This window comes from Canis lupus, chromosome 24 (assembly GCF_011100685.1).
Source record: "Canis lupus familiaris isolate Mischka breed German Shepherd chromosome 24, alternate assembly UU_Cfam_GSD_1.0, whole genome shotgun sequence".
NCBI classification, from domain to species: Eukaryota; Metazoa; Chordata; class Mammalia; order Carnivora; family Canidae; genus Canis; species Canis lupus.
The window spans coordinates 18,204,820-18,224,868 of NC_049245.1; the positions used below are offsets into that span (position 1 = coordinate 18,204,820).

Consider the following 20,049-nt stretch of genomic DNA (forward strand, 5'->3'; position numbering starts at 1 on the left):
TTTTTTTTTTTTTTTTTATTTATGATAGTCACAGAGAGAGAGAGAGGCAGAGACACAGGCAGAGGGAGAAGCAGGCTCCATGCACCGGGAGCCTGATGTGGGATTCGATCCCCGGTCTCCAGGATCGCGCCCTGGGCCAAAGGCAGGCGCCAAACCGCTGCGCCACCCAGGGATCCCAACAATAACATTTGTTAACAAAGGAATATAACCTGGCTTACTGTCATACTATTTTCCATGAATTATTCATCATGTTTATTGTGACAGGCATTTTTTAATGCTTTGTGTATGTTGATGAGAAATAAGAAACCATTAAGGAAGTTCCTAAATAATTTATCATCAAGTTTAGTAAAATGTCATTATTTACTGGAGTGGCCATTGACTTCATATTTCGTTAAAGAAATCGTATAGGTATGTCTTCATGTTTTAGACATTTCACTTTTAAATGTCATGCTATATTGGCTCCCTGCTACTACCAGGTAGTACCTTATGTCAGGATAGGGTTCATCGTTAATGAAAGTAGATATAAATCCACCTTTCAATTAGTTGTCCTAATAATTCCAATTATTTCAGGTTAACTTCTGGTTGGACCTGACTACATCTTCACTGTTTTTACCTCTTAATAAGGCTAACAACTTTGTCTGGGTACAGATCACCTCAGAAGCCTTCCATACAACACTGGCATTAATTTCATTCTGCAGTCTTTTTGCAGATATTTGTTAACTCTGGTCTGTTTTGAGAGAGTAAATCTGGGCTCTGCTATGTGCCCCACTGATGGGGGAAGTCCCCTTCCAGTCTCCTCTCCTTTTCTGTGGGAGCTGCGATGGGCTGATGGAAAAGCAAGTTATGTGTGGAGTCAGTGGCAGTCTGGGTATCAGATCCTGGTAAATCTGAACAATACCATTCTGGCCTCTGAGATGGACAGGAGATAAAGTGTAGATTCTAACATTTCTTTCCTGAACCTCTAAACATAGTCCTGTGTACTCCACTCTGAAGGCCACTGCTAATGCAGTGCTTCTATTCACAAAGATCAAGAAAAAGATCCACACGAATTCAAAACAAAGCAAGAAAACTTTTAAAATCTTACTTCATCGGGAGTAGCCACAAAATTGATGGCTGTATAATAGCGGTCATCTTCCTGGGACAGGCTAAAAGTGAACTGATAGTCAATAAGAAGAGTATCTATGGAAAGAAAGAAATGTATATTTAAAAATGAAAACAAAACACAACAGGTCTCTAGAGATACAGATTGATTTTCTTCTAAATATTCAATAGCCAGGAAACATTTAGCTCATTTATACCTGGTGGCTGGGAGGCTTTTCAAAGGAAGTCAAGTCTGTGGGCAGTATTGTTTTATTTAGAATAACCTATCAAACTCTCTTTATATCATGATCCTGATTGAGATTTTAGGCTCTAACCTAGCTCACCTGCAAATATTAATTGTAGCTCTATTATATGCTAGGTTTGTTTAGGGATTCAAAGTTACAAATTTTTTTTAAAGATTTTATTTATTTATTCATGAGAGACACAGAGAGAGAGAGGCAGAGACACAGGCAGAGGGAGAAGCAGGCTCCATGCAGGGAGCCCAATGTGGGACTCGATCCCGGGACTCCAGGATCACGCCCTGAGTGGAAGGCAGGCGCTCAACCATTGAGCCACCCAGACATCCCCAAAGTTATAATTCAATGGTATAAAAGAAACTAAGACTCCATGGAAAAATGGTTGATTCCAGGTCTGGGGCAATGAATATGTGCCTTGATTACTTATTTTTGAAAGCAAGAAAGTCTTCAAAGACTAAAGTGATGTAGCAAAAGAAAAGAGCTTTATAGAAAGCCTACTGGGCAAAGATGGTGGAATTTTCTTTTTTTTTTTTTTTTTTGGTACAAAAAGGTGGTTTTATTAAACCACAAGGACAGGACCTGTGGGCAGAAAGAGCTGCCCAAAGATGGCATAATTTAATTCTAAAAAGTCAATTGTAAAAAATAAAATAAAAAATAAAAAGTCAATTGTACAACTCAACAACCTGATTTAAAAATGGACAGAGGAGTTGAACAGATATTTCTCACAAGAGGGTATACAAATGGCCAGTAAGCATATGAGAAGATGCTCAACATCATAAATCATTAGGAAAATACAAATCAGTTAAATTACAATGAGATACCACCTCACACACAATAGGATGGCCACTATCTGGCACAGTGGTTTAGCGCCTGCCTTTGGCCAGGGTGCGATCCTGGAGACCCGGGATCGAATCCCACGTCGGGCTCCCGGTGCATGGAGCCTGCTTCTCCCTCTGCCTGTGTCTCTGCCTCTCTCTCTCTCTCTCTGTGTGTGTGACTATCATAAATAAATAAAATTAAAAAAAAAAAAAAACAGAAGATGGTAAATGTTGGTGGGGATGTGGAGAAACTGGAAACCTTGTGCACTGCTAGTAGGAGGGTGAAATGGTACAGCTAATGTGGAAAACAGTATGGTAGTTTCTCAGAAAACTTAAAAACAGAATTATCAAATGATCCAGCAGTTCTACTCTGGAGTACATACCCAAAGAACTGAAAGCAGGATCTTGAAGTGATATATATAAACCATGTTCACAGTAGCCACACAGATCACAGCTATTATTCACAAAAGCCAAAAGATGGAAGCAACCCAAAGGTCCATCAATAGTATACATAAAGTGTAATATTAAAAAGGAAGGAAATTCTGATATACATTACAGCCTGGAACAACTTTGAAGACACTATGCCAAATGAATAAGCCAGTCACAAAAGACCAGTATTATATTATTGTACTTATATGAGATGTCTAGAATAGTCAACATTATAGAAACAGAATGATGACTGCCAGGGGCTAGGGGAAGAGGGGGATGGAGAGTTTTGGGTAAGTTTATTTTTAACTGTTTAAGAAACTGCCAAATGGTTTGCCAAAGTGCCTACACCATTTTAAATTCACACAAAGAATGTTCATTGGGACTTTTATCAAAAGTTAAAACTTGTATTTTTTTTTTAATTTAAAAGTAAAAAGCAAGCCACAGAGAAGAGAAAATGTTTGCAAATCATGTATTTGAGGAGGAGCTTATATCCAGGTTATATTGCCCATTTCACTACTAAATCCTGGTATTTGGTACTGGCTTTATTTTTTCAAGATAGGTTACAATGTACCAAGTTACAAAAAATTCACTGATATGGTGGGGCATCTGGGTGGCTTAGTTGGGTAAGTGTCCAACCCTTGGTTTCGGCTCTAGTCATGATAGTGTCATGAGATTTAGCCCTCAGTGCACAGTCTGTTTGGGATTCTTTCCCTGTCCCCTTCTCTCCCCCTCTGCTCCTCCTGCTTGTGAGCTCTCTCTCTTTCTTTAAAATGAAATAAATAAATAAAATCTTTTAAAAAATTCACCAAAGTAGTTCCAGGTTCCACATTTAACCTTTAAGAAACAACCAGTTGTCTAGTTTTGGTATGGTTATCAAAGGATATTATCCATAATTATCTGAAGAGGTTATTAAATATCCCACCCCTTTCCAATTACATCTGGTGAGGCCAGGTTTTTTTAAATGTACTTTTAACCAAAGAGATGTATTCGATAGACTGAATGTAGAGCAAATGTGAAAACCTGTTACCTTCTATTAAGGTAATTAGCCAGTGTTGGCTATTGACTCTAGTTATTCTAAGGGCGTATCTCAATGTGGTTTTAAAACACATACCCTAAATGTATAACGATGTTACACATTTTGTTCCTGTTGGCCAATCATCTATCTTCTTTGGTGAAATGTCTATTCAAATCATTGTCTGTTTTCAATTAGAATTGTCTCCTCATTCAGTTGTAAGAGTTTTTAAAAATACATCCTGGATACAAGCTCCTCAAATACATAATTTGCAAACATTTTCTCTTCTCCATGGCTTGCATTTTACTTTTTAAATGGTGTTTTTTTTAACAAAACACAAGTTTTAACTTTTTCTTAAAGATTTTATTTATTTATTCATGAGAGACAGAGAGAGAGGCACACAGGCAGGGGGAGAAGCAGGCTCCATGCAGGGAGCCCGATGCAGGACTCAATCCTGGGACTCTAGGATCACACTCCGGGCCAAAGGCAGGCGCCAAACTGCCGAGCCACCCAGGCGTCCAACAAGTGTTAACTTTTGATAAAGTCCTAATAATTTTTTCTTATGAGTCGTGCTTTTGGAATCACATCTAAGAACTCTTTCTACTACACAGTAATGAAGTTTTTCTCTTCTTTTCTTCTAGAAGAAATATAGGTATATGTTTATGTGGTTTGTATACAGACACACACACACATAAGATATATATCATGTTTATAGTTTCCAGGTGGACATGAATTGTGAGTGGATGCTGTTCAACCCAGGAAAGGAGGTACATAATTATAGTGGATATGCCAAAATATTAACTCCTTTTCTCTGGTTTCATAATTTTGCCTACTATGTGGATGGATTCTTATAGGAAGAAAACCACATTTACCCAGAAGGACCTAGTTCCTGTGCCAGATTTACCTTTCACTGAATGTCAGTCATTAGATATTTTATTTATTAATTCCTAAAGAGGTGATTAACACAAATAAGTTTCAGAGAGAATCATTACTTCAACTATATTTAAAAAATTATTTCTGAGGGAGCACCTGGGTGGCTCAGTTGGTTAAGCCTCTGACTCTTGATTTCAGGGTCATGAGACTGAGCCTTCCCTCAAGCTCAGCAGTCAGTGGGGAATCTGCTTGTGATTCTCTCCCTCTCTCTGCTCCCATGCCCTCTTCTTCCCCTCCCCCCAGCTATTTCTCTGTCTCTCTAAAATAAATAAATAAATCTTTTAAAAAATTTTGTTTCTGGAGACACTGGTGACTCAGTCAGTTGAGCAACCAACTCTTGAGTTCATCTCAGGGTGCTGGGATTGAGCCCCACGTTCAGTTCCACATTCAGTGTGGAGTCAACCAGAGATTCCTTCTCTTCCTCTTCTTCTGCCCTGCCCGTGGACTGTGCTCTCTAAATAAATAAAATATTAAAAATAAAATGTGTTTCTGATCTATACATCCTAAAATGTGAAATGTGTTAACGCCAAAAAGGTAATGGCAAATGAAATAAGGTTTCAAAGGAATATAAACAGAGGAAAGCCAGAGATGCCTATCTCTGTATTCTCCCCTGATATCTTCCATGGACATATTAACATAAACCACAATCATAATTAACACAATTTAAAATGGCATTGCTATATGTCATAAGTGTAATAGAATGCAAATACATCAAATTGGGACACACTTGGGACACCTGGGTGGCTCAGTGGTTGGGTGCCTGCCTTGGGCTCAGGTCATGATCCCGGGATCCGGGATCGGGTCCCGCATCAGGCTTCCTGTGGGGAGCCTGCTTCTCCCTCTGCCTACGTCTCTGCCTCTCTCTCTCAGTCTGTGTCTCTCATGAATAAATAAATAAATCTTAAAAAAAAAAACTAGGACACACTTTCACTAATGGCTTCTATATTCTTTTAGCACTTACCATTCTCAAACCATGTTAAAGCAAATAACAAAGTTTTAGTAGACTACTCTACTCTGCTTCTAGACAAATATGTATTGTGAAGACACTTACAGTAACATGTTCCTTTGAGAGGATTTCCCTGGTATCGATTTTCCACCTCACACCTAGAAGGATAAAAATAAAGATTATTTTCTATTGCTAGGTAAAACAAAATCAACATTCATTTTATTTTTTATTTTTTTTAAAGATTTTATTTGTTTATTCATGAGAGACAGAAGAGAGAGAGAGGCAGAGACATAGGCAGAGGGAGAAGCAGGCTCCACGCAGGGAGCCTGATGTGGGACTGACCCCAGGACTCCAGGATCACGCCCTGGGCGGAAGGCAGGCGCTTAAACCACTGAGCCACCCAGAGATCCCCTCAACATTCATTTTAAAACCAAGCAGATCCTTTTATATAAAACTAAACTACAAACAAGTGTGAATCAGTATAATCACATTTTTCACTGTCACTTAGATCAGGTAAGCTGATGAGGGTGTGTATCCATGTTGAGTACAGACCGCCCAGCAGTTTCACACCACCTGCCAACTGATAAACATTTGCCAAAGTGCAGGAGACAAGTCCAAATTTAATAAACCTAGATACTATTTATTATCTTGAAAAACACATTTCCACTTTTGTGTGGACTATTTAGTCCTCTAAAAGTGAAGTCAAAATATTTTTCAAATATTCATCTTATTTCCTTCCTACTCTCCCTGGATAAAACTGATCCTGTTCTTTAATAAGAAAAGAATGAGAATCACTTTCACTTAAAAAAAAAAAAAAACAACTCCTTGAACATGGTTTGCCAGTCTGGAAAAAAAAATAAGTTCTAATAAAAAAAAAATTGTTACTTCCCCCCACAAATATCATCTGTGAATATCGGCAAAGCCCAGTCTCTCACTTCACAAAGCCATTCATACTGGCAGGCCAGTAACTAAGAGCTACTAAGAAAGGGGGGAAAGCTTGGGTCAAGCACTTTTCTCAGATAAATAATACATGATATTGTGTCCTTTAATCCAGGATGATTCTCAGCACTTGCTTCTTTCTAAAATCTCTTGAAGAGAAAGTCTTCCACTGGACCTATGCCTCATTTTGTTATTGCATGCCTAACTAAGGGCAGGAGTGATTAATTTTGCCCTATTGTTCTGTTTGAACCTAGGTCCAAAAGCTAAGCTTAATCTTTGATTAGACATTTCTTCATGTATTGGGTTTAAGGCATCATGAAATCAGTAAATATGACTAATGGTATAAACTATAAAATGCAGACAGAGCAATTCCTTCCTTGAACATCATGATCAACATCTCAACCACTGATGACCTCATTATTAGTGTTTTTTGAAAAAAAAAAAAAAAAACCAAAGTTTACTAATGAGGTACCTGCTTGTATCAGCCCAATGTTGTGATACTACTAAACATCTCTCTCTCTTAAGTCTCTTCTTGAGAGAATGAGTAAACCTGGAGCATGTGTTTTATGAGGTTTTCTGGTGAGGCAGATAGATATATATTTGTCAGGGAACAATCTCTTGTTTCAACTCACCAAGGCACTAAAAACAATTATTGCTAGTCCTGCTATTGATAGGGAAACTGAGGCTCAGCTCAGTTAAGTGATATGTCTCAAGAGTGCTCTGCTTCATGGCGGCAGAGCCGGGACTAAAACTCTGTGTCTATCTGACGCTATCTGCATCTTCATGTATGGGAACTCCAGACTCTTCCCTGGAAGATGTCTAACATACTTCACCACGTAAAATGCTAGAACAGGGAGTGTTGATGAGCCTCTCCAAGCCAGAGGATCATCTCCACTATTAGACAACCAAAATGCTAAATAAAAGATTGTCCTGGAATACCAACTCTTCCAGCTCTTTCTCAGGAAAGGGTGCAATCTCCTGATATGACAAAAACTGAACAATGGTTGAAGTTAAAAGACTCATCCAAGTCAGCAACACAGGAAATGTCAGTGTCACTCAAACATAAAAATGTGAACTGAAGAGCCATCAAGGAATTGCTGCTGAACTTGTGACCTCCTCAGTTTGGAGGCTAACTGAATGAGACCTGTTGAAATAGAAAAGGCAGAATTCCGAATTCATCAACCTGGGGATCCCCCAGAGACCATGACAAAAGGGCACAGGGAAGGGGTGGCTCTTGTGGTCCAGCAGCTTCATAGCCCCTTGACCTTCCTGGCTGTACAGACCTAGCTGGCCTGGCTCTCAGTCACTAAATCCAGGTGTGGCCTGTGGCAGAGGTCCCAGGAGTGTGGTACTCACAGCTGGCACTCGTCCCCCTTGACGCCCTTGGTGGTGCAGAAGCACTTGCCCGTGTTGGTGTTACAGAGAGAGGCATGCCCATTGCACTTGCATGCTGGAGAGAAGGAAAAGGAATGGAGGTCACAATTGGCTTAAAAGATTACCACTATCACAGAAAACACATAATTTTATCTGAATTGGATTTGATAGGAAAGGTAGATTAAAATGAAAGCATTTAATGGATAAGATTCAAGTTTTCCAGCTAATGATTTATCTCAAATAATGTTAAGGTAACATTAAAAGAAGCAAAGTCCAAGGACAGGAGGAAAGTAGAGTGCTGGTTTCCACTGCCATCTGAAGCAACCATTTTGATCTAATTTTATCTTTACAATAGGCTGTTTTGCACTATGATGACTCTTTCATTCAACCAGTAAACATTTATTTTATTTTTTAAAAAAGATTTTATTTATTTATTCATGAGAGACAGAGAGAGAGAGAGAGAGAGAGAGAGAGAGAAAGAGAGAGAGAGAGGAGAGAGAGAGAGGCAAAGACACAGGCAGAGGGAGAAGCAGGCTCCATACAGGAAGCCTTATGTGGGACTCGATCCCAGGTCTCCAGGATCAGGCCCTGGGCAGAAGGCGGCGCTAAACCACTGAGCCACCCGGGCTGCCCCCAGTAAACATTTATGAAGCATCTCTAGTGTACCAGCTGCTGGGTATGGGGACACAGACACAGGCCCTGCCCCCACAGAGATGCTCTGAGCAATAACTGCCCCCGAGGGGGAGGCTTGATTTGGCTGCACTCAGCCTCAGATGAGGTGCCTCCTCCACAAAGGCCATGTTTCAAATCCTAGCAGGGCTCAGAAGTGGGGTGAAACTGCAATGGTAGGTCAGTGTTTCAGAGGCCTTACAGGACACACCACCCTGGCTTTCTCTTTGGCTTCTGCAGAAAACTCCTGTCACCTCCTCCTCTAGCCATCAACTCATCACCTTCTTTATCCAACACATAAGTGTGAACCAGGACACATTTTATTTGCCAGGTAAAACGTGTCTTTTGCTCAATACCTTTTCACCTTACACTTTATTTTTCTGTAAATAAATTAACGGCATTGTACTTTAAAAATAAATCCAGGGGAAAAAATAAACCACATCCAGGTTCCCTGTGTGGCCACATGTTGCAGTAAGTCTTTGGGCAGGGGGTCTTATGCACAGTCCCCACCCAGTAATGCCAAGTACTGTGACTACTGTCAAACTCATGAATTCCAGTCACAAGGACTAGGAAAATGTTTTTATTAAAAAACCTTTTAATTGGAGCAGGAAATGTTCTTTAAGAGTGGTGGGAAATAGGAGTAAAAGAGTACTTACGACTGCCTACATTTCCTGAGGGCTTACTATGTGTCATGCACTGCTCTGACCACTTCCATTTCAACCACCAACCTTTTATCCCCATTTTACGGATGAGGAAACTGAATCCCAGAGAGGTTAAGGGATATACTGCTAAAATGCCAGCTCTCTCTTGACTTCTCTGGGATCAGATTCTCAAGGGCCATGCTAAGGAGTTTGGAGGTGGGATTTGGGGAGGAGGTAGAGATTTTCCTTTCTTATTTATTTTCCTGCTCAGAACCCGAAGGGTCTTCCCACTGGAAATAAGAACAAGCCAAAAGGCAGTTTGTCAGTCTCACTGGTCATTTAATAAAAAATGTATTAATTTACGTTCTAACACTAAAAAGTCCTTACTTGCAGGAATCCATTTGATGTGTATGGGGAAATAGGGGATGATTTAAATCTTTAAATATCCTAGAAGTACTGAGGAGTCCAGCTCCTGGTTAAAACCCTATGTGTGATTTTTCAGACCTGACCACAGGCCATTACCCAGGCTTAGCTGGCTGGCCTCCCACACCTGCCTGGGGGCAGTCTTTGAGAGGAGCTGCAATCAGGGTCTCAGGCACCCCACCACCCAGCAGAGTTCTCTCTCAGGCTTGCATTCCTACCAGGAGTCTTCATTCCTGAGTCTCTTTATCTGAGGCCTTGGGCAGACCTTTGGGAGCCTCTGCCAAGCCTCCTGGGGAAGGAGGGGGGAACCCTGAAGACACTGTCCCCACTCTCTGTCCCCAATACATTTCCCCTCGTTCTCGCCTCCCCTCTCCTCTCCAGGGTCCATGACAGGCTTTTGCTAGAGCCTTTTGTTCAGGGCTCTTCCCACCTCTGTGCGGATCCACCTGGTGCTCAGCCAGCACCCTGTCCAGGAGGGAAAGGAACGAGGGCACTCGGAGCTTTCTAGGGTTTAGGTTAAGCCTCTTGCTTTATTACCACAGTAAGTGATTAAAGGCTTAACTCTTCCATTTTTGGCTTGTTGCTTTAACTGGCTACTCTGCTACTTGGCAGCTCTGCTCACTCTCTCCCAGGCTCAATTGAGCTCATAACAAGTATGATAACAAATGCAGTATCCAAAACCAAGTGCCTTTTTCCTCCTACATACTCAAGTCAAACTGAGGACTGTGTTCCACCTGGTTTGCAATCAGTAGCCCTGAGGGATCTGACTTACGCTGACATCTTCCCCCATTGGTGGGATCACCATAGAAGCCAGATATGCAGGTCTCGCAGTGCTTGCCTGTGGTCAGGTTCTCACACTTCTCACAGATACTCTGATTAATGCATTTGCTGTGGCCATTGCACTGGCAAGCTGAAAGAAAAAGAATTTTAAGAGGCCTTTCCCGTGGTAGAACAGGGTGGAGTATGTTCCACAAGATTTACTTGCAACTATCTAAGTTCCTTATGACCTCTAAATACCTCAAAAATCATTAAAAGTGGCCCACTAAAGAGTAGTTTGAGAAATAAGATCAAAACATCCATACAGGGCTAGTCCAGGAAAATCAGAAATATACCACAGCAAGGTGAAAGTCTACAGCCATTAAAAAAATAATTTGTTGTTGTTCAGAAAAATAATGCATGTTCATGATAGTAAATTTGGAAAACATAAGTGGGGAAAATCATATTCAACTGCATCATGCAGAGAACACTGTGCACATCTGGAATTTTCAGTTCCAGGGATTTATTTTTTCTATATGGTTTTACACAGTTGTGCTCATATTAATACTCAACATTGATTTTTTTTTACTTACAGCACAATGACTTTACCACATTATTTCATCTATCATAAAACCTTAAAAGACAGAATGAGTTCTATGAATCACATAACAGCTTTTAACCATTCCCATATATTCTGATATTTAGTTTGCTTTCAATATTTTTTAGAAAAATAACCATTTTTATATATAAAAACATTTTCACAAGCAGAATTAGTTAAGATTCTTGATGCACACAGGACTTTACACCTAGAAAGGCATATGAAACTTGAACTTCTCAGGACTGCTTAGGACAGCTGTTCAGGCTGTGCACTGCAGACTCTAGTGGGGCCACTCACAGAATACACAATCTACACCACTGTAGGCAGAAGACTGGAATTTGCAAATCTGTCTTTCTCCCCCTGCTTCACTGAGATACTACTGACACATAATATTGCATAAAGAATGTAATGCATTGATTTGATACACTTAAATATTGCAAAACGATTACTACCCACAGTGTTAGCAAATGCTTGCATCATGTCACATAACTATTTCTTTTTTGTGATGTGAACATGTAAGGTTTACTTTTTTTTTAGCAACTTTTGCAGATCTCTGTTGGTTGATAAATGTGATACAGCTTTCTGCCATCGTGGCAACTTTCCAATAGCCTTCCACCTATTGTTCACCCACCTGTTTTCTACCCCATTCCTGCAGGTATTTGAGTTGTTCTATATAGACTGCAAGTGAGAGACTTCAAAATGACTATAGCAGTTATTATTGCACCAAAAATACTTAAGAGGTGTGGGAAATGCAAGTTGTTCCTGTGAAGATGAACAACTGTATATGTATCAAAAGGCACAACACACACACAAAAAGCATACCTAAAACCATTTACCAATAAAATTTGTATTCTGGTTCAAGATAAAAAGACTAGAAAAATGCTTCTCTTTTTCTCTTCCTCTTCAAAATCCCACTGAAATTAACCAGAAAAATGTAAAAACAAGGATAAATCAACTAGAATATGGGGTAAGAGGAAACGGTCCTATCAGATGCACTGAGACATACTTCTGAATTACTGAGCAATTTCTAGAAATTGTAAAACAGTGTCAATCTGACAGAGAAAGAGGAGTTGAGACATCTGTCTCCTAATGTAGAAGGAGGGAACAGTCAAAGCAATGAGATGGACTTTACCAACTGACACCTGAGCAATCCAGCTGAGGCTGGAAGACAGAGCAGGCCTCCAGAAAGGGGTAGACAGCAAGAAGTGCCTCCTGACCAGCTCTGCATCTGTTCAGTCTCACACTGTATACAAAAATAAACCCAAAATGGGATTATGGATGACCTAAATATAAGAGAAAAATCTATGAAACTTTAAAAAGAAAACATAGGAGTAAATCTTTGTGATCCTTGGTTAGCTAGGCACAGATTTCTTAGCTACCATACCAAAAGCCCATGGTATAAAAAAACACTGATACCTTGGATTTCACAAATTTAGAACTTTTATATATCAAAAAATATCACCAAAAAATAAAAAAAATAAAAATAAAAAACCCACAGAATGGGAGAAAGTATTTGCAAATCACATGATCAATAAGGAACATGTACCTAGACTTCATAAAGAATTCTACAGGTCAATAAAAAACAAAAAAAAATTAAAATGGGCAAAGAATTCGAATAGACATTTCTCCAAAGAAGACACAGATGGCCTGTAAGATGCTCGACTTCATCAGTCTAGAGAAATGCAAATCAAAACCAGAGATATAATTTCTCACACACTGTATCTGATATCAAAAAAAAGGACACAAGTATTAATGTGTGGAGAAGTTGCAACCTTTTCAGACTGGCCAGTGATGTTGAAAATGGTACTGTTATTTTGGAAAACCTCGTGCCTTATTCCTCATTCCCACCCCCAGCTCTAGGTGATCACTAAGCTATTTTTTTGTCTTCATATATTTGCTCTTTTTTGGATATTTCATATAAATGACATCATATAATATGCAGTCTGCATCTGACTGCTTCTGAGGCTCATCTGTGTCAGAGACTACAGTACTCCCCCCCGCCCATTATCATCTAGCAGTATTCCATCATATGAAGATATCACATTTTGTTTATCCATTCACCAGGTGACAGACACTGGTTATTTCCACTTGTATTATGAATAACGTTGCTATGAGCATTCACTGCAAGTTTTGTGTGGACGTGTGTTTTCAATTCTCTTGGATATATACTGGGCCATATGATAACTCTATGTTTAACTTTCTGAGAAACTGCCAAACTGTTTTGCAGAGTGGCCGCACCATTTTACATTCCTTCCAGCAATATGTGAGGGTTCCAATTTCTCCAATGTTGTTGAACATCTTTTCCTGTGCTTTTGGCCATTTGTGTATCTTCTCTGGAGAAATGTCTATTTCAATCCTTTACCCATTTCTTAATTGGGTTGTCTTTTTGCTGCTGAGTTTTAAGAGTTCTTTGTAAGTATTCTAGACATTAGACTCTTCCAAATTTGCAAGTATTTTCTCCCATTCTGTGGGCTGCCATTTCTTTTTTTCTTTTTTCTTTATGATAGTCACACAGTTTGAGAGAGAGAGAGGCAGAGACATAGGCAGAGGGAGAAGCAGGCTCCATGCACCGGGAGCCCGACGTGGGATTTGATCCCGGGTCTCCAGGATCGCGCCCCGGGCCAAAGGCAGGCGCCAAACCGCTGCGCCACCCAGGGATCCCTGGGCTGCCATTTCACCTCCTATATTCTCAATATTAATAAAAATGCACCGACTTAAATATTTCATGAATCAAACTAGTAGATAAGAAACAGAATTATAGATCCTTTGACATCTTAGAAAAAAAAGGGAACACAGAAAATTTGTTTGGTAGACAAAAGACTGGTTTCTTATCTTATTTTACATTTCCCTGCTTTGTTTCCTTTTCTGAGAAAGACTTCTTAACATCCTTTGCCCACTTTTTTTTTTTTTTTAAAGACTTTATTTATTCATGAGAGACACAGAGAAAGAGAGGCAGAGACACATGCAGAGGGAGAAGCAGGCTCCCTGTGGGGAGCCTGATGTGGGACTCAATCCCAGGACCTGGGATCACCACCTGAGCCAAAGTTCAATCACTGAACCACCCAGGTGCTCCTGCCCACTTCTTCTGTTGAGCTGACAGGGCTTTTTTTCTGGAGGGCAGAGGTTTACATACTCTGAATGATAATCACTTATTACACGCACAGCAGAAATGTTCCTCCAGCCTGTCTCTTGCCTTTTACCATTGCTCACAGTGGTCTTTCCCTTACAGAAGTCCTCACAAAGAGCCCTGTTGCCAGTGGCACCTCAGACAGACTCTTGGGGAAGTTCCTACTCACTAACCTCCTGGGGGTCTTAGCACCTGCCTAACCTCCCCCAACTGTTCTGGAGGCCCATCAGCACATTCCTGAGTATTTACTGCAAGTCTGAATCAAAGGCCAATTTCTCAGGGCAGCCTCCCCAGCAGGTGTAGACTCAGGCTGTAGGCTAACTCATGGTCTATTCCTTCTGGTACCAACTACTGGAAAGAAGAGTGGGGAAGAGAACAGAGGGAGAGTGGGAGGGAAGAAAGGACACAGAGGAGGCAGATAGGCTTAATTTTTCCTCTTGCCAAAAGGGATAGGGACCTTCTTCCCTCTCCTTTTTCTTACAATTTTTCAAGAACCTGTATTTACAAATCCTTTCTCTGGGGGAAAAAATCCTTTCTCTATTCCTTTGACATGTATATGTATGCAAATCTTTTTTAAAAAACTAAATAAGCCTCTAGTCAGCACAACAATCCAGGAATGTTTTTCTTAAGGGCTTGGGAGCCATCACTTTGAAATGTAAACACCAATGAAGACAGTACCCTATATCCCTGTCACTTTGGGAATTCAGTCTTAGGTGCATTTGTGCCAAACTAACAATCATCTGCTTGCCATAAAGATACAAGAAATTTTATTGTTTTGGATAAAGGCAATCAACTAACACAGGTGGCCATCCCAAATACCAGGTAAATTCATAATGAACTATGAAAGAAGGTACAGCAAATGGTGCTGTCAAACCCTCTCATATGAGGACAAGTTATTCATCTTAAGAACATTTATATAATGGATTGTATGTGCCTGGATATTTAAAAGGGTGATATTTCTCTCTGTTTCTGCAATCTTACCAGTGGACTGCCTGTAGGGTGCACTACAGTCTGGTTTGATTTTTGGATACACAAGACATCTTACCTGGACAATGAATGAAAGACCAGTTGTATCTGCTGTCCTCCAGGCACATGCTGGAATTGAGAAGGGGCTGTGGGTAGGAATTTCCTGCAGGGGCCTGAGAAGGCATCTTCACTGGTCCTTTATAAGAGCCCTCTATGCATTTCCCTTTGCCAGTATTGCTGGGATCGGTGCACCAGCCGCAGCCTGGCTGCTCCAAGCAATGGCTGCAGGTACAGTAGCCCGAACAATTTTCAGCTGTAAAAGAATACAAGTTACCATTCACTACCACAGGTAGCTTTGAATTCATTGTATTAAATTACCTTTTTAAAAAAGTTTTTAAAAAATGTATTCATTTAACTAATCTCTATGCCCAACATGGGGCTTGAACTTACCACCTCAAGATCAAGAGACGTATGCTCTTCTGACTGAACCAGGCAGGCACTCCTAAATTACCTTCTATTTAAAGACTATTCTGTCAGTCAAAATTCCTATTCTGAGGTGACTGCTTAAATGACACAATAAATTTAAAGAGCCCCCCCCCAAAATTTAAAGAGCCCCAAATCTTGCCCAACATAGAAAAGCGGTTTCTCCCTTCCTCTATTAATCCCAGGATGTGGACGATGAAGGGGGCTTAGCAGAAAGCACTTATTTCATGAATCAGGAAAGGAAGATGTGTAGACATTACATGGGTTGAGCAATATGATCCTAAAGCTGGGCAAGCTATTTCTGTACTCTGTCCTACAGTACTTGCTTTTTTAAAAAGTTTTTACTTATTTGAGGGGGGAGGTGAGGAGGGGCAAAGGGAAAGAATTTCCAGCAGATGCCCCCTGAACACAGAGCCCAAGGCAGGGCTCAATCTCCTGACCCTGAGTTCACAAAATGAGTCAGAATCAAGAGTCAGATGCTTAACTGACTGAGCCACCCAGTGCCCCTACAGGGCTTGATCTTGCATGAAGGTTCTCCTCGGGCAGTCTCTGATCTTGTCCTTAGAATGTTCAGAGGCTGACAGCACTGCCCCACAGCGGGAGCTGCACCCTCTTCACTTACGGGGGCAGCTGCTCATGGTGTACCACTCCATACACTGGCCAAAAGGGAAGGAGGCCACATAAGCATTGGAGTCCACACACTGCTTCATGTTGCTGCACCACATGCACTCAGAGCTGCCACTGGTGCACTCGCCACACGCTGTCCGCAGGGCACACGGCGTCCGGCACTGCTTGGCGCTGTGGTTCGCTGAAAAGAAACCCAAAAGAGACAGACACTTAGAGCTCTCACCATGTTGGCTAAGATCAAGGGCTTTCAGGATAGGTTATGATCCATTAGTGTGCCATGAAATCAAACCAGTGGGCTACATTAAATGTAGGAGAAAACAGAAAACACAGAGTCACCATGTACTGGTTAGTCAAGTATATTCAGACACTTGGGAAAAAACTCTTTTCAAAGAGCATTAAGGACAGATATGAGGAAATAAGCTAATCTTTCCATAAGAGTAGTTTTTTTTTAAAGATTTTATGTATTTATTCATGAGACAGAGAGAGAGAGACAGAGAGAGACAGAGAGAGACAGAGACATAGGCAGAGGGAGAAGCAGGTTCCCTGTAGGGACCCCAATTCGGGACTTGATCCCCAGACCCAGGATCATGCCCTGAGCCGAAGGCAGATGCTCAACCGCTGAGCCATCCAGGCCTCCCAAGAGTAGCAGTTCTAAAACTCATTACAATATATGGGACTCAGGATGAACTTCAGGGGTTTTAAAATCCACCTGAACATGAAACTTGTATCTTTTCGGGGGGGGGGGGGGGGGGGGGGGAAACGGACCACCACATTCACTAAATGCAGCACCAAAGCATTTAGGACTCCAAATGGCTGAAAAACTTCCCTACAGGAAGTTTAGAAACTATATTTTAGTAGGACGCTTACAGGGCTATGGATTTTTGTCTACACCTCTGTACTCTTCAGACAACTTACAATACCTTCCTACAATGAGACACGGTGTCATCGGAGTGCAGTGTCCCAAAAAGCACCCACAGAACTCCACCTACTGTGTGTGAGTCCCTCTGCAGGAGTAAGATGCTTGTCTCTGTGCTGCAGGTGCTGCCCCCGTGCTGCCCACGGCAAGCCTGAATGTAGCCCAGTGGAGAGACATGAACCTGAGGAGCTATTTGTTGTGTAGTCCTCAGCACTGTCCTATAGCTCTAGCGTGGGTCAGGTTAGCTTCTGCTATCATGTAACCGCTCTCACTTTTCTACCTACTGACACTTTTCTTTGTACTGTCCCTGCAGTGACCTGCATGCATTTTTATCTTTTCTCTGCATTTTCTGTTCTTTCTTCCAGTGTTTCTCTGCCAACCTCAGGACATTGGCCTTTCAGAGTAATTCTCAGTATGTTTTATGGTCAACATACCAATCAATCTCACTGTTAATTAGAATGTTAGGTTCTCTGAGTAGTGTTATGCTTATGGCTCATACTATTCAGGGCAGTATAGTATGGCTCATACTATACTCTGCTTCATATGCTTGAAATCAATACCTCATCTGTTATCTCACACCTTTCAACATTTCACTATGCCTCTGACAGTTTCTCTTTCAGTGAACCTCCAATGACACACTATTCACCCATATACTTACCAGGCCTTTCACAGACACTACCATTGAGTGGGTTGATGCAGGTTGCAGCCTTCAAGCCCCGAGTACTGGGTTCTGACAAGATTCCACAGAATCCAGCATCACTGGGCTCAGATGGCATCCACTGTAGCAAACTATTTGTGAATGGGGACATATCTTCCCAGCACCAGTACGACACATTGATCTTCCGAAGGCCAACCCATGGGGTTAAGGTGAGCTTGGACTATAGGCAAAAGAGACACAGCTTTGAATACAAGCAACATCTTGAGCAAAAGTGCCTTACAGATAAAAACCACTAAGTTACAGATAAAGGAAAGTCTCCCCATCCCAATTCAGCCATGGCAGATTAGGACAGACTATCATTTCTAATGTTACATATCATGCCTGGCATTTCAATATGGCCATTTTACAAAGGACAGAAATATAACTCAGAGAAGATAAAACCTTCAGAGATTAGTGGCAAAGCAGTAATTAAGTCCCTAAAGTACTATACTGTAATGACAGATGTTATAAAGAGATGGCCATCCCCTAACATTGGTTTAAATAATAACTCATACACGAAGTCATCTTACCAATATTTATGAAATACTGGTTATATGCCTATCCTAGGATCATTATTTAAGCCTATGTTGGGGCTTTGGCCAGTTCAGATGATTGAAGATTCCCGCTTTCAGCTGGGGTGTGCTGGCTGGCATTGAATTTTCTAGGGAATAATAGGGGAGCAAACCTTTGGGGAGTCTGTGTTTTCTGTTCTACTAAAATTTCCTTCTCATTACAATTTTAAAAATTTATAAATCAAAGTACAAAGTTTAGTCCAGAAATGGAAGATATTCCTAGTATTGACAGTTATAAAACAAAATGTAAAATGTATTTCTATTTTTGAGAGGAAAAAATACATTTGCCAATTAAAGACCTAAAAGGGATAAACACACCCAGAAGTTATTTTTAGTTGTAATAAGTAGGCTCCATGCTCAACATGGGGCTTGAACTCACAACCCTAAGAACAACACTTGAGCTGAGATCAAGAGTCAGTCAGATGCTTAACCGACTGAGCCACCCAGGTGCCTCAAGTGATATTTATTTTCTGATTTTAATGCTAGTAACTTCTAAATTTCCTTTGAAATATGTATTCTTTAAGGAAAGAAAGATAATCAAAACTAGTATCTCTTAAATTAAAAAAAAAAATTTTAGGTAGGCTCAATGTCCAATGTGGGGCTTACACTCACAACCCTGAAATTAAGAGTCGCATGCTCTACTGATTGAGCCAGCCAGGTACCCCAAACTTAATACCTTTTAAAGTCCTTCAATATCTTCCACTGGCTTTCATGACAAAATTCATAGCAATTAGCATTACACACAAGGCCTCTCAGGATCTGGCCTTGATCTCTTGTGAGGCTCGGAAATAAGAACCCCCTTCCCCCAGCCTACACCAGCCATGCAAACATACCAGCAGCTCATCCCTCAATCTCTGCATCTTGCATGTGGGGGTAACAAGGCAAAGACAGTGCTTCCCTCTCCACCTTCCCACTCCCTCTCTCATCTTCAGGGGTTACTTCTCTGGCTGTCTACCAGCTAGCCTTTACCCTACAGGCCGGGTCCAGTGCTCATGCTTGTTCTTCCGTGCAAGCCTGGGCTCTAGGTCTAGACTTGCAGCTATGGAAGCACATATGTTATAGTTGTCTTTCGTCTGTAAGTCTCACAAGACTGTGAATTCCTGTTGTTCAAATGTGCTCCCAACAGACCTGAGTAGGCAGAACCTGCTGGAGCTAGAAAACTAAAAGAAGAGGGAAGAGGGACCAGGAGATATATCTATATATCTGTGGCCAGCTGGGAGAGCAGGACCCTTCTAATCAGGTGTTCTTTCAAAAACACTGAATTGGGGGGTCATTGGTAATGTGAAAGGCCGTAAGTCCTCAATTTTCTGAGAGAGTGACTATAGGTAAGACCAACCAACAGCCAAGGACAAAACATTAGAAGAGGCCCATATTTGGGGGTGAGAAAAGAGAAACAACAAACCTCTAACAGAAATTATAAAATGTGAAAAAGCTTTCAAAATATCATAAAACATCAAATGGGGGCCATAATGTCCCGAGGTTACATTTATAGCATATTACCAATGTGTAGCTGTCTATACCATACCAAAGTTACACTGGAGAAAAGACCAATTGGAGAAAAATAAAATACTATAGGGCTCTTGCCACTAGTATCACAACAGGTGGTATACCGAGGCCAATACAGCCAGGACTCAGACCACACTTTCTGTGTCCTTCCCTGAAGAAGGCTGCACCCAATGAAATGCTGCTCATTCCTCCTTCCTGCCTGATGAAAAACATTTCCCCCGAAGAGCTCTGTACGAAAGCCAATACTGTTGAAAAAGATTTTGTCTTGTAAATACCTACT

At 41.0% G+C, this 20,049-nt stretch overlaps 1 protein-coding gene across 3 annotated transcripts in view; it reads right to left on the reverse strand.

The window, feature by feature from the left end:
- ATRN (attractin) overlaps nt 1-20,049 on the reverse strand; it is a 161,252-nt gene that overhangs the window by 54,165 nt on the left and 87,038 nt on the right. For all 3 annotated transcript variants that reach the window (XM_038571736.1, XM_038571734.1, XM_038571735.1), the window contains exons 16-22: nt 17,653-17,872; nt 16,074-16,259; nt 15,048-15,281; nt 10,294-10,431; nt 7,771-7,864; nt 5,581-5,633; nt 1,085-1,179 (exon numbers count right to left, since the gene is read on the reverse strand). In XM_038571736.1, coding sequence (XP_038427664.1) covers nt 1,085-1,179; nt 5,581-5,633; nt 7,771-7,864; nt 10,294-10,431; nt 15,048-15,281; nt 16,074-16,259; nt 17,653-17,872 — 1,020 coding nt within the window. The remainder of the gene's footprint in view (nt 1-1,084; nt 1,180-5,580; nt 5,634-7,770; nt 7,865-10,293; nt 10,432-15,047; nt 15,282-16,073; nt 16,260-17,652; nt 17,873-20,049) is intronic.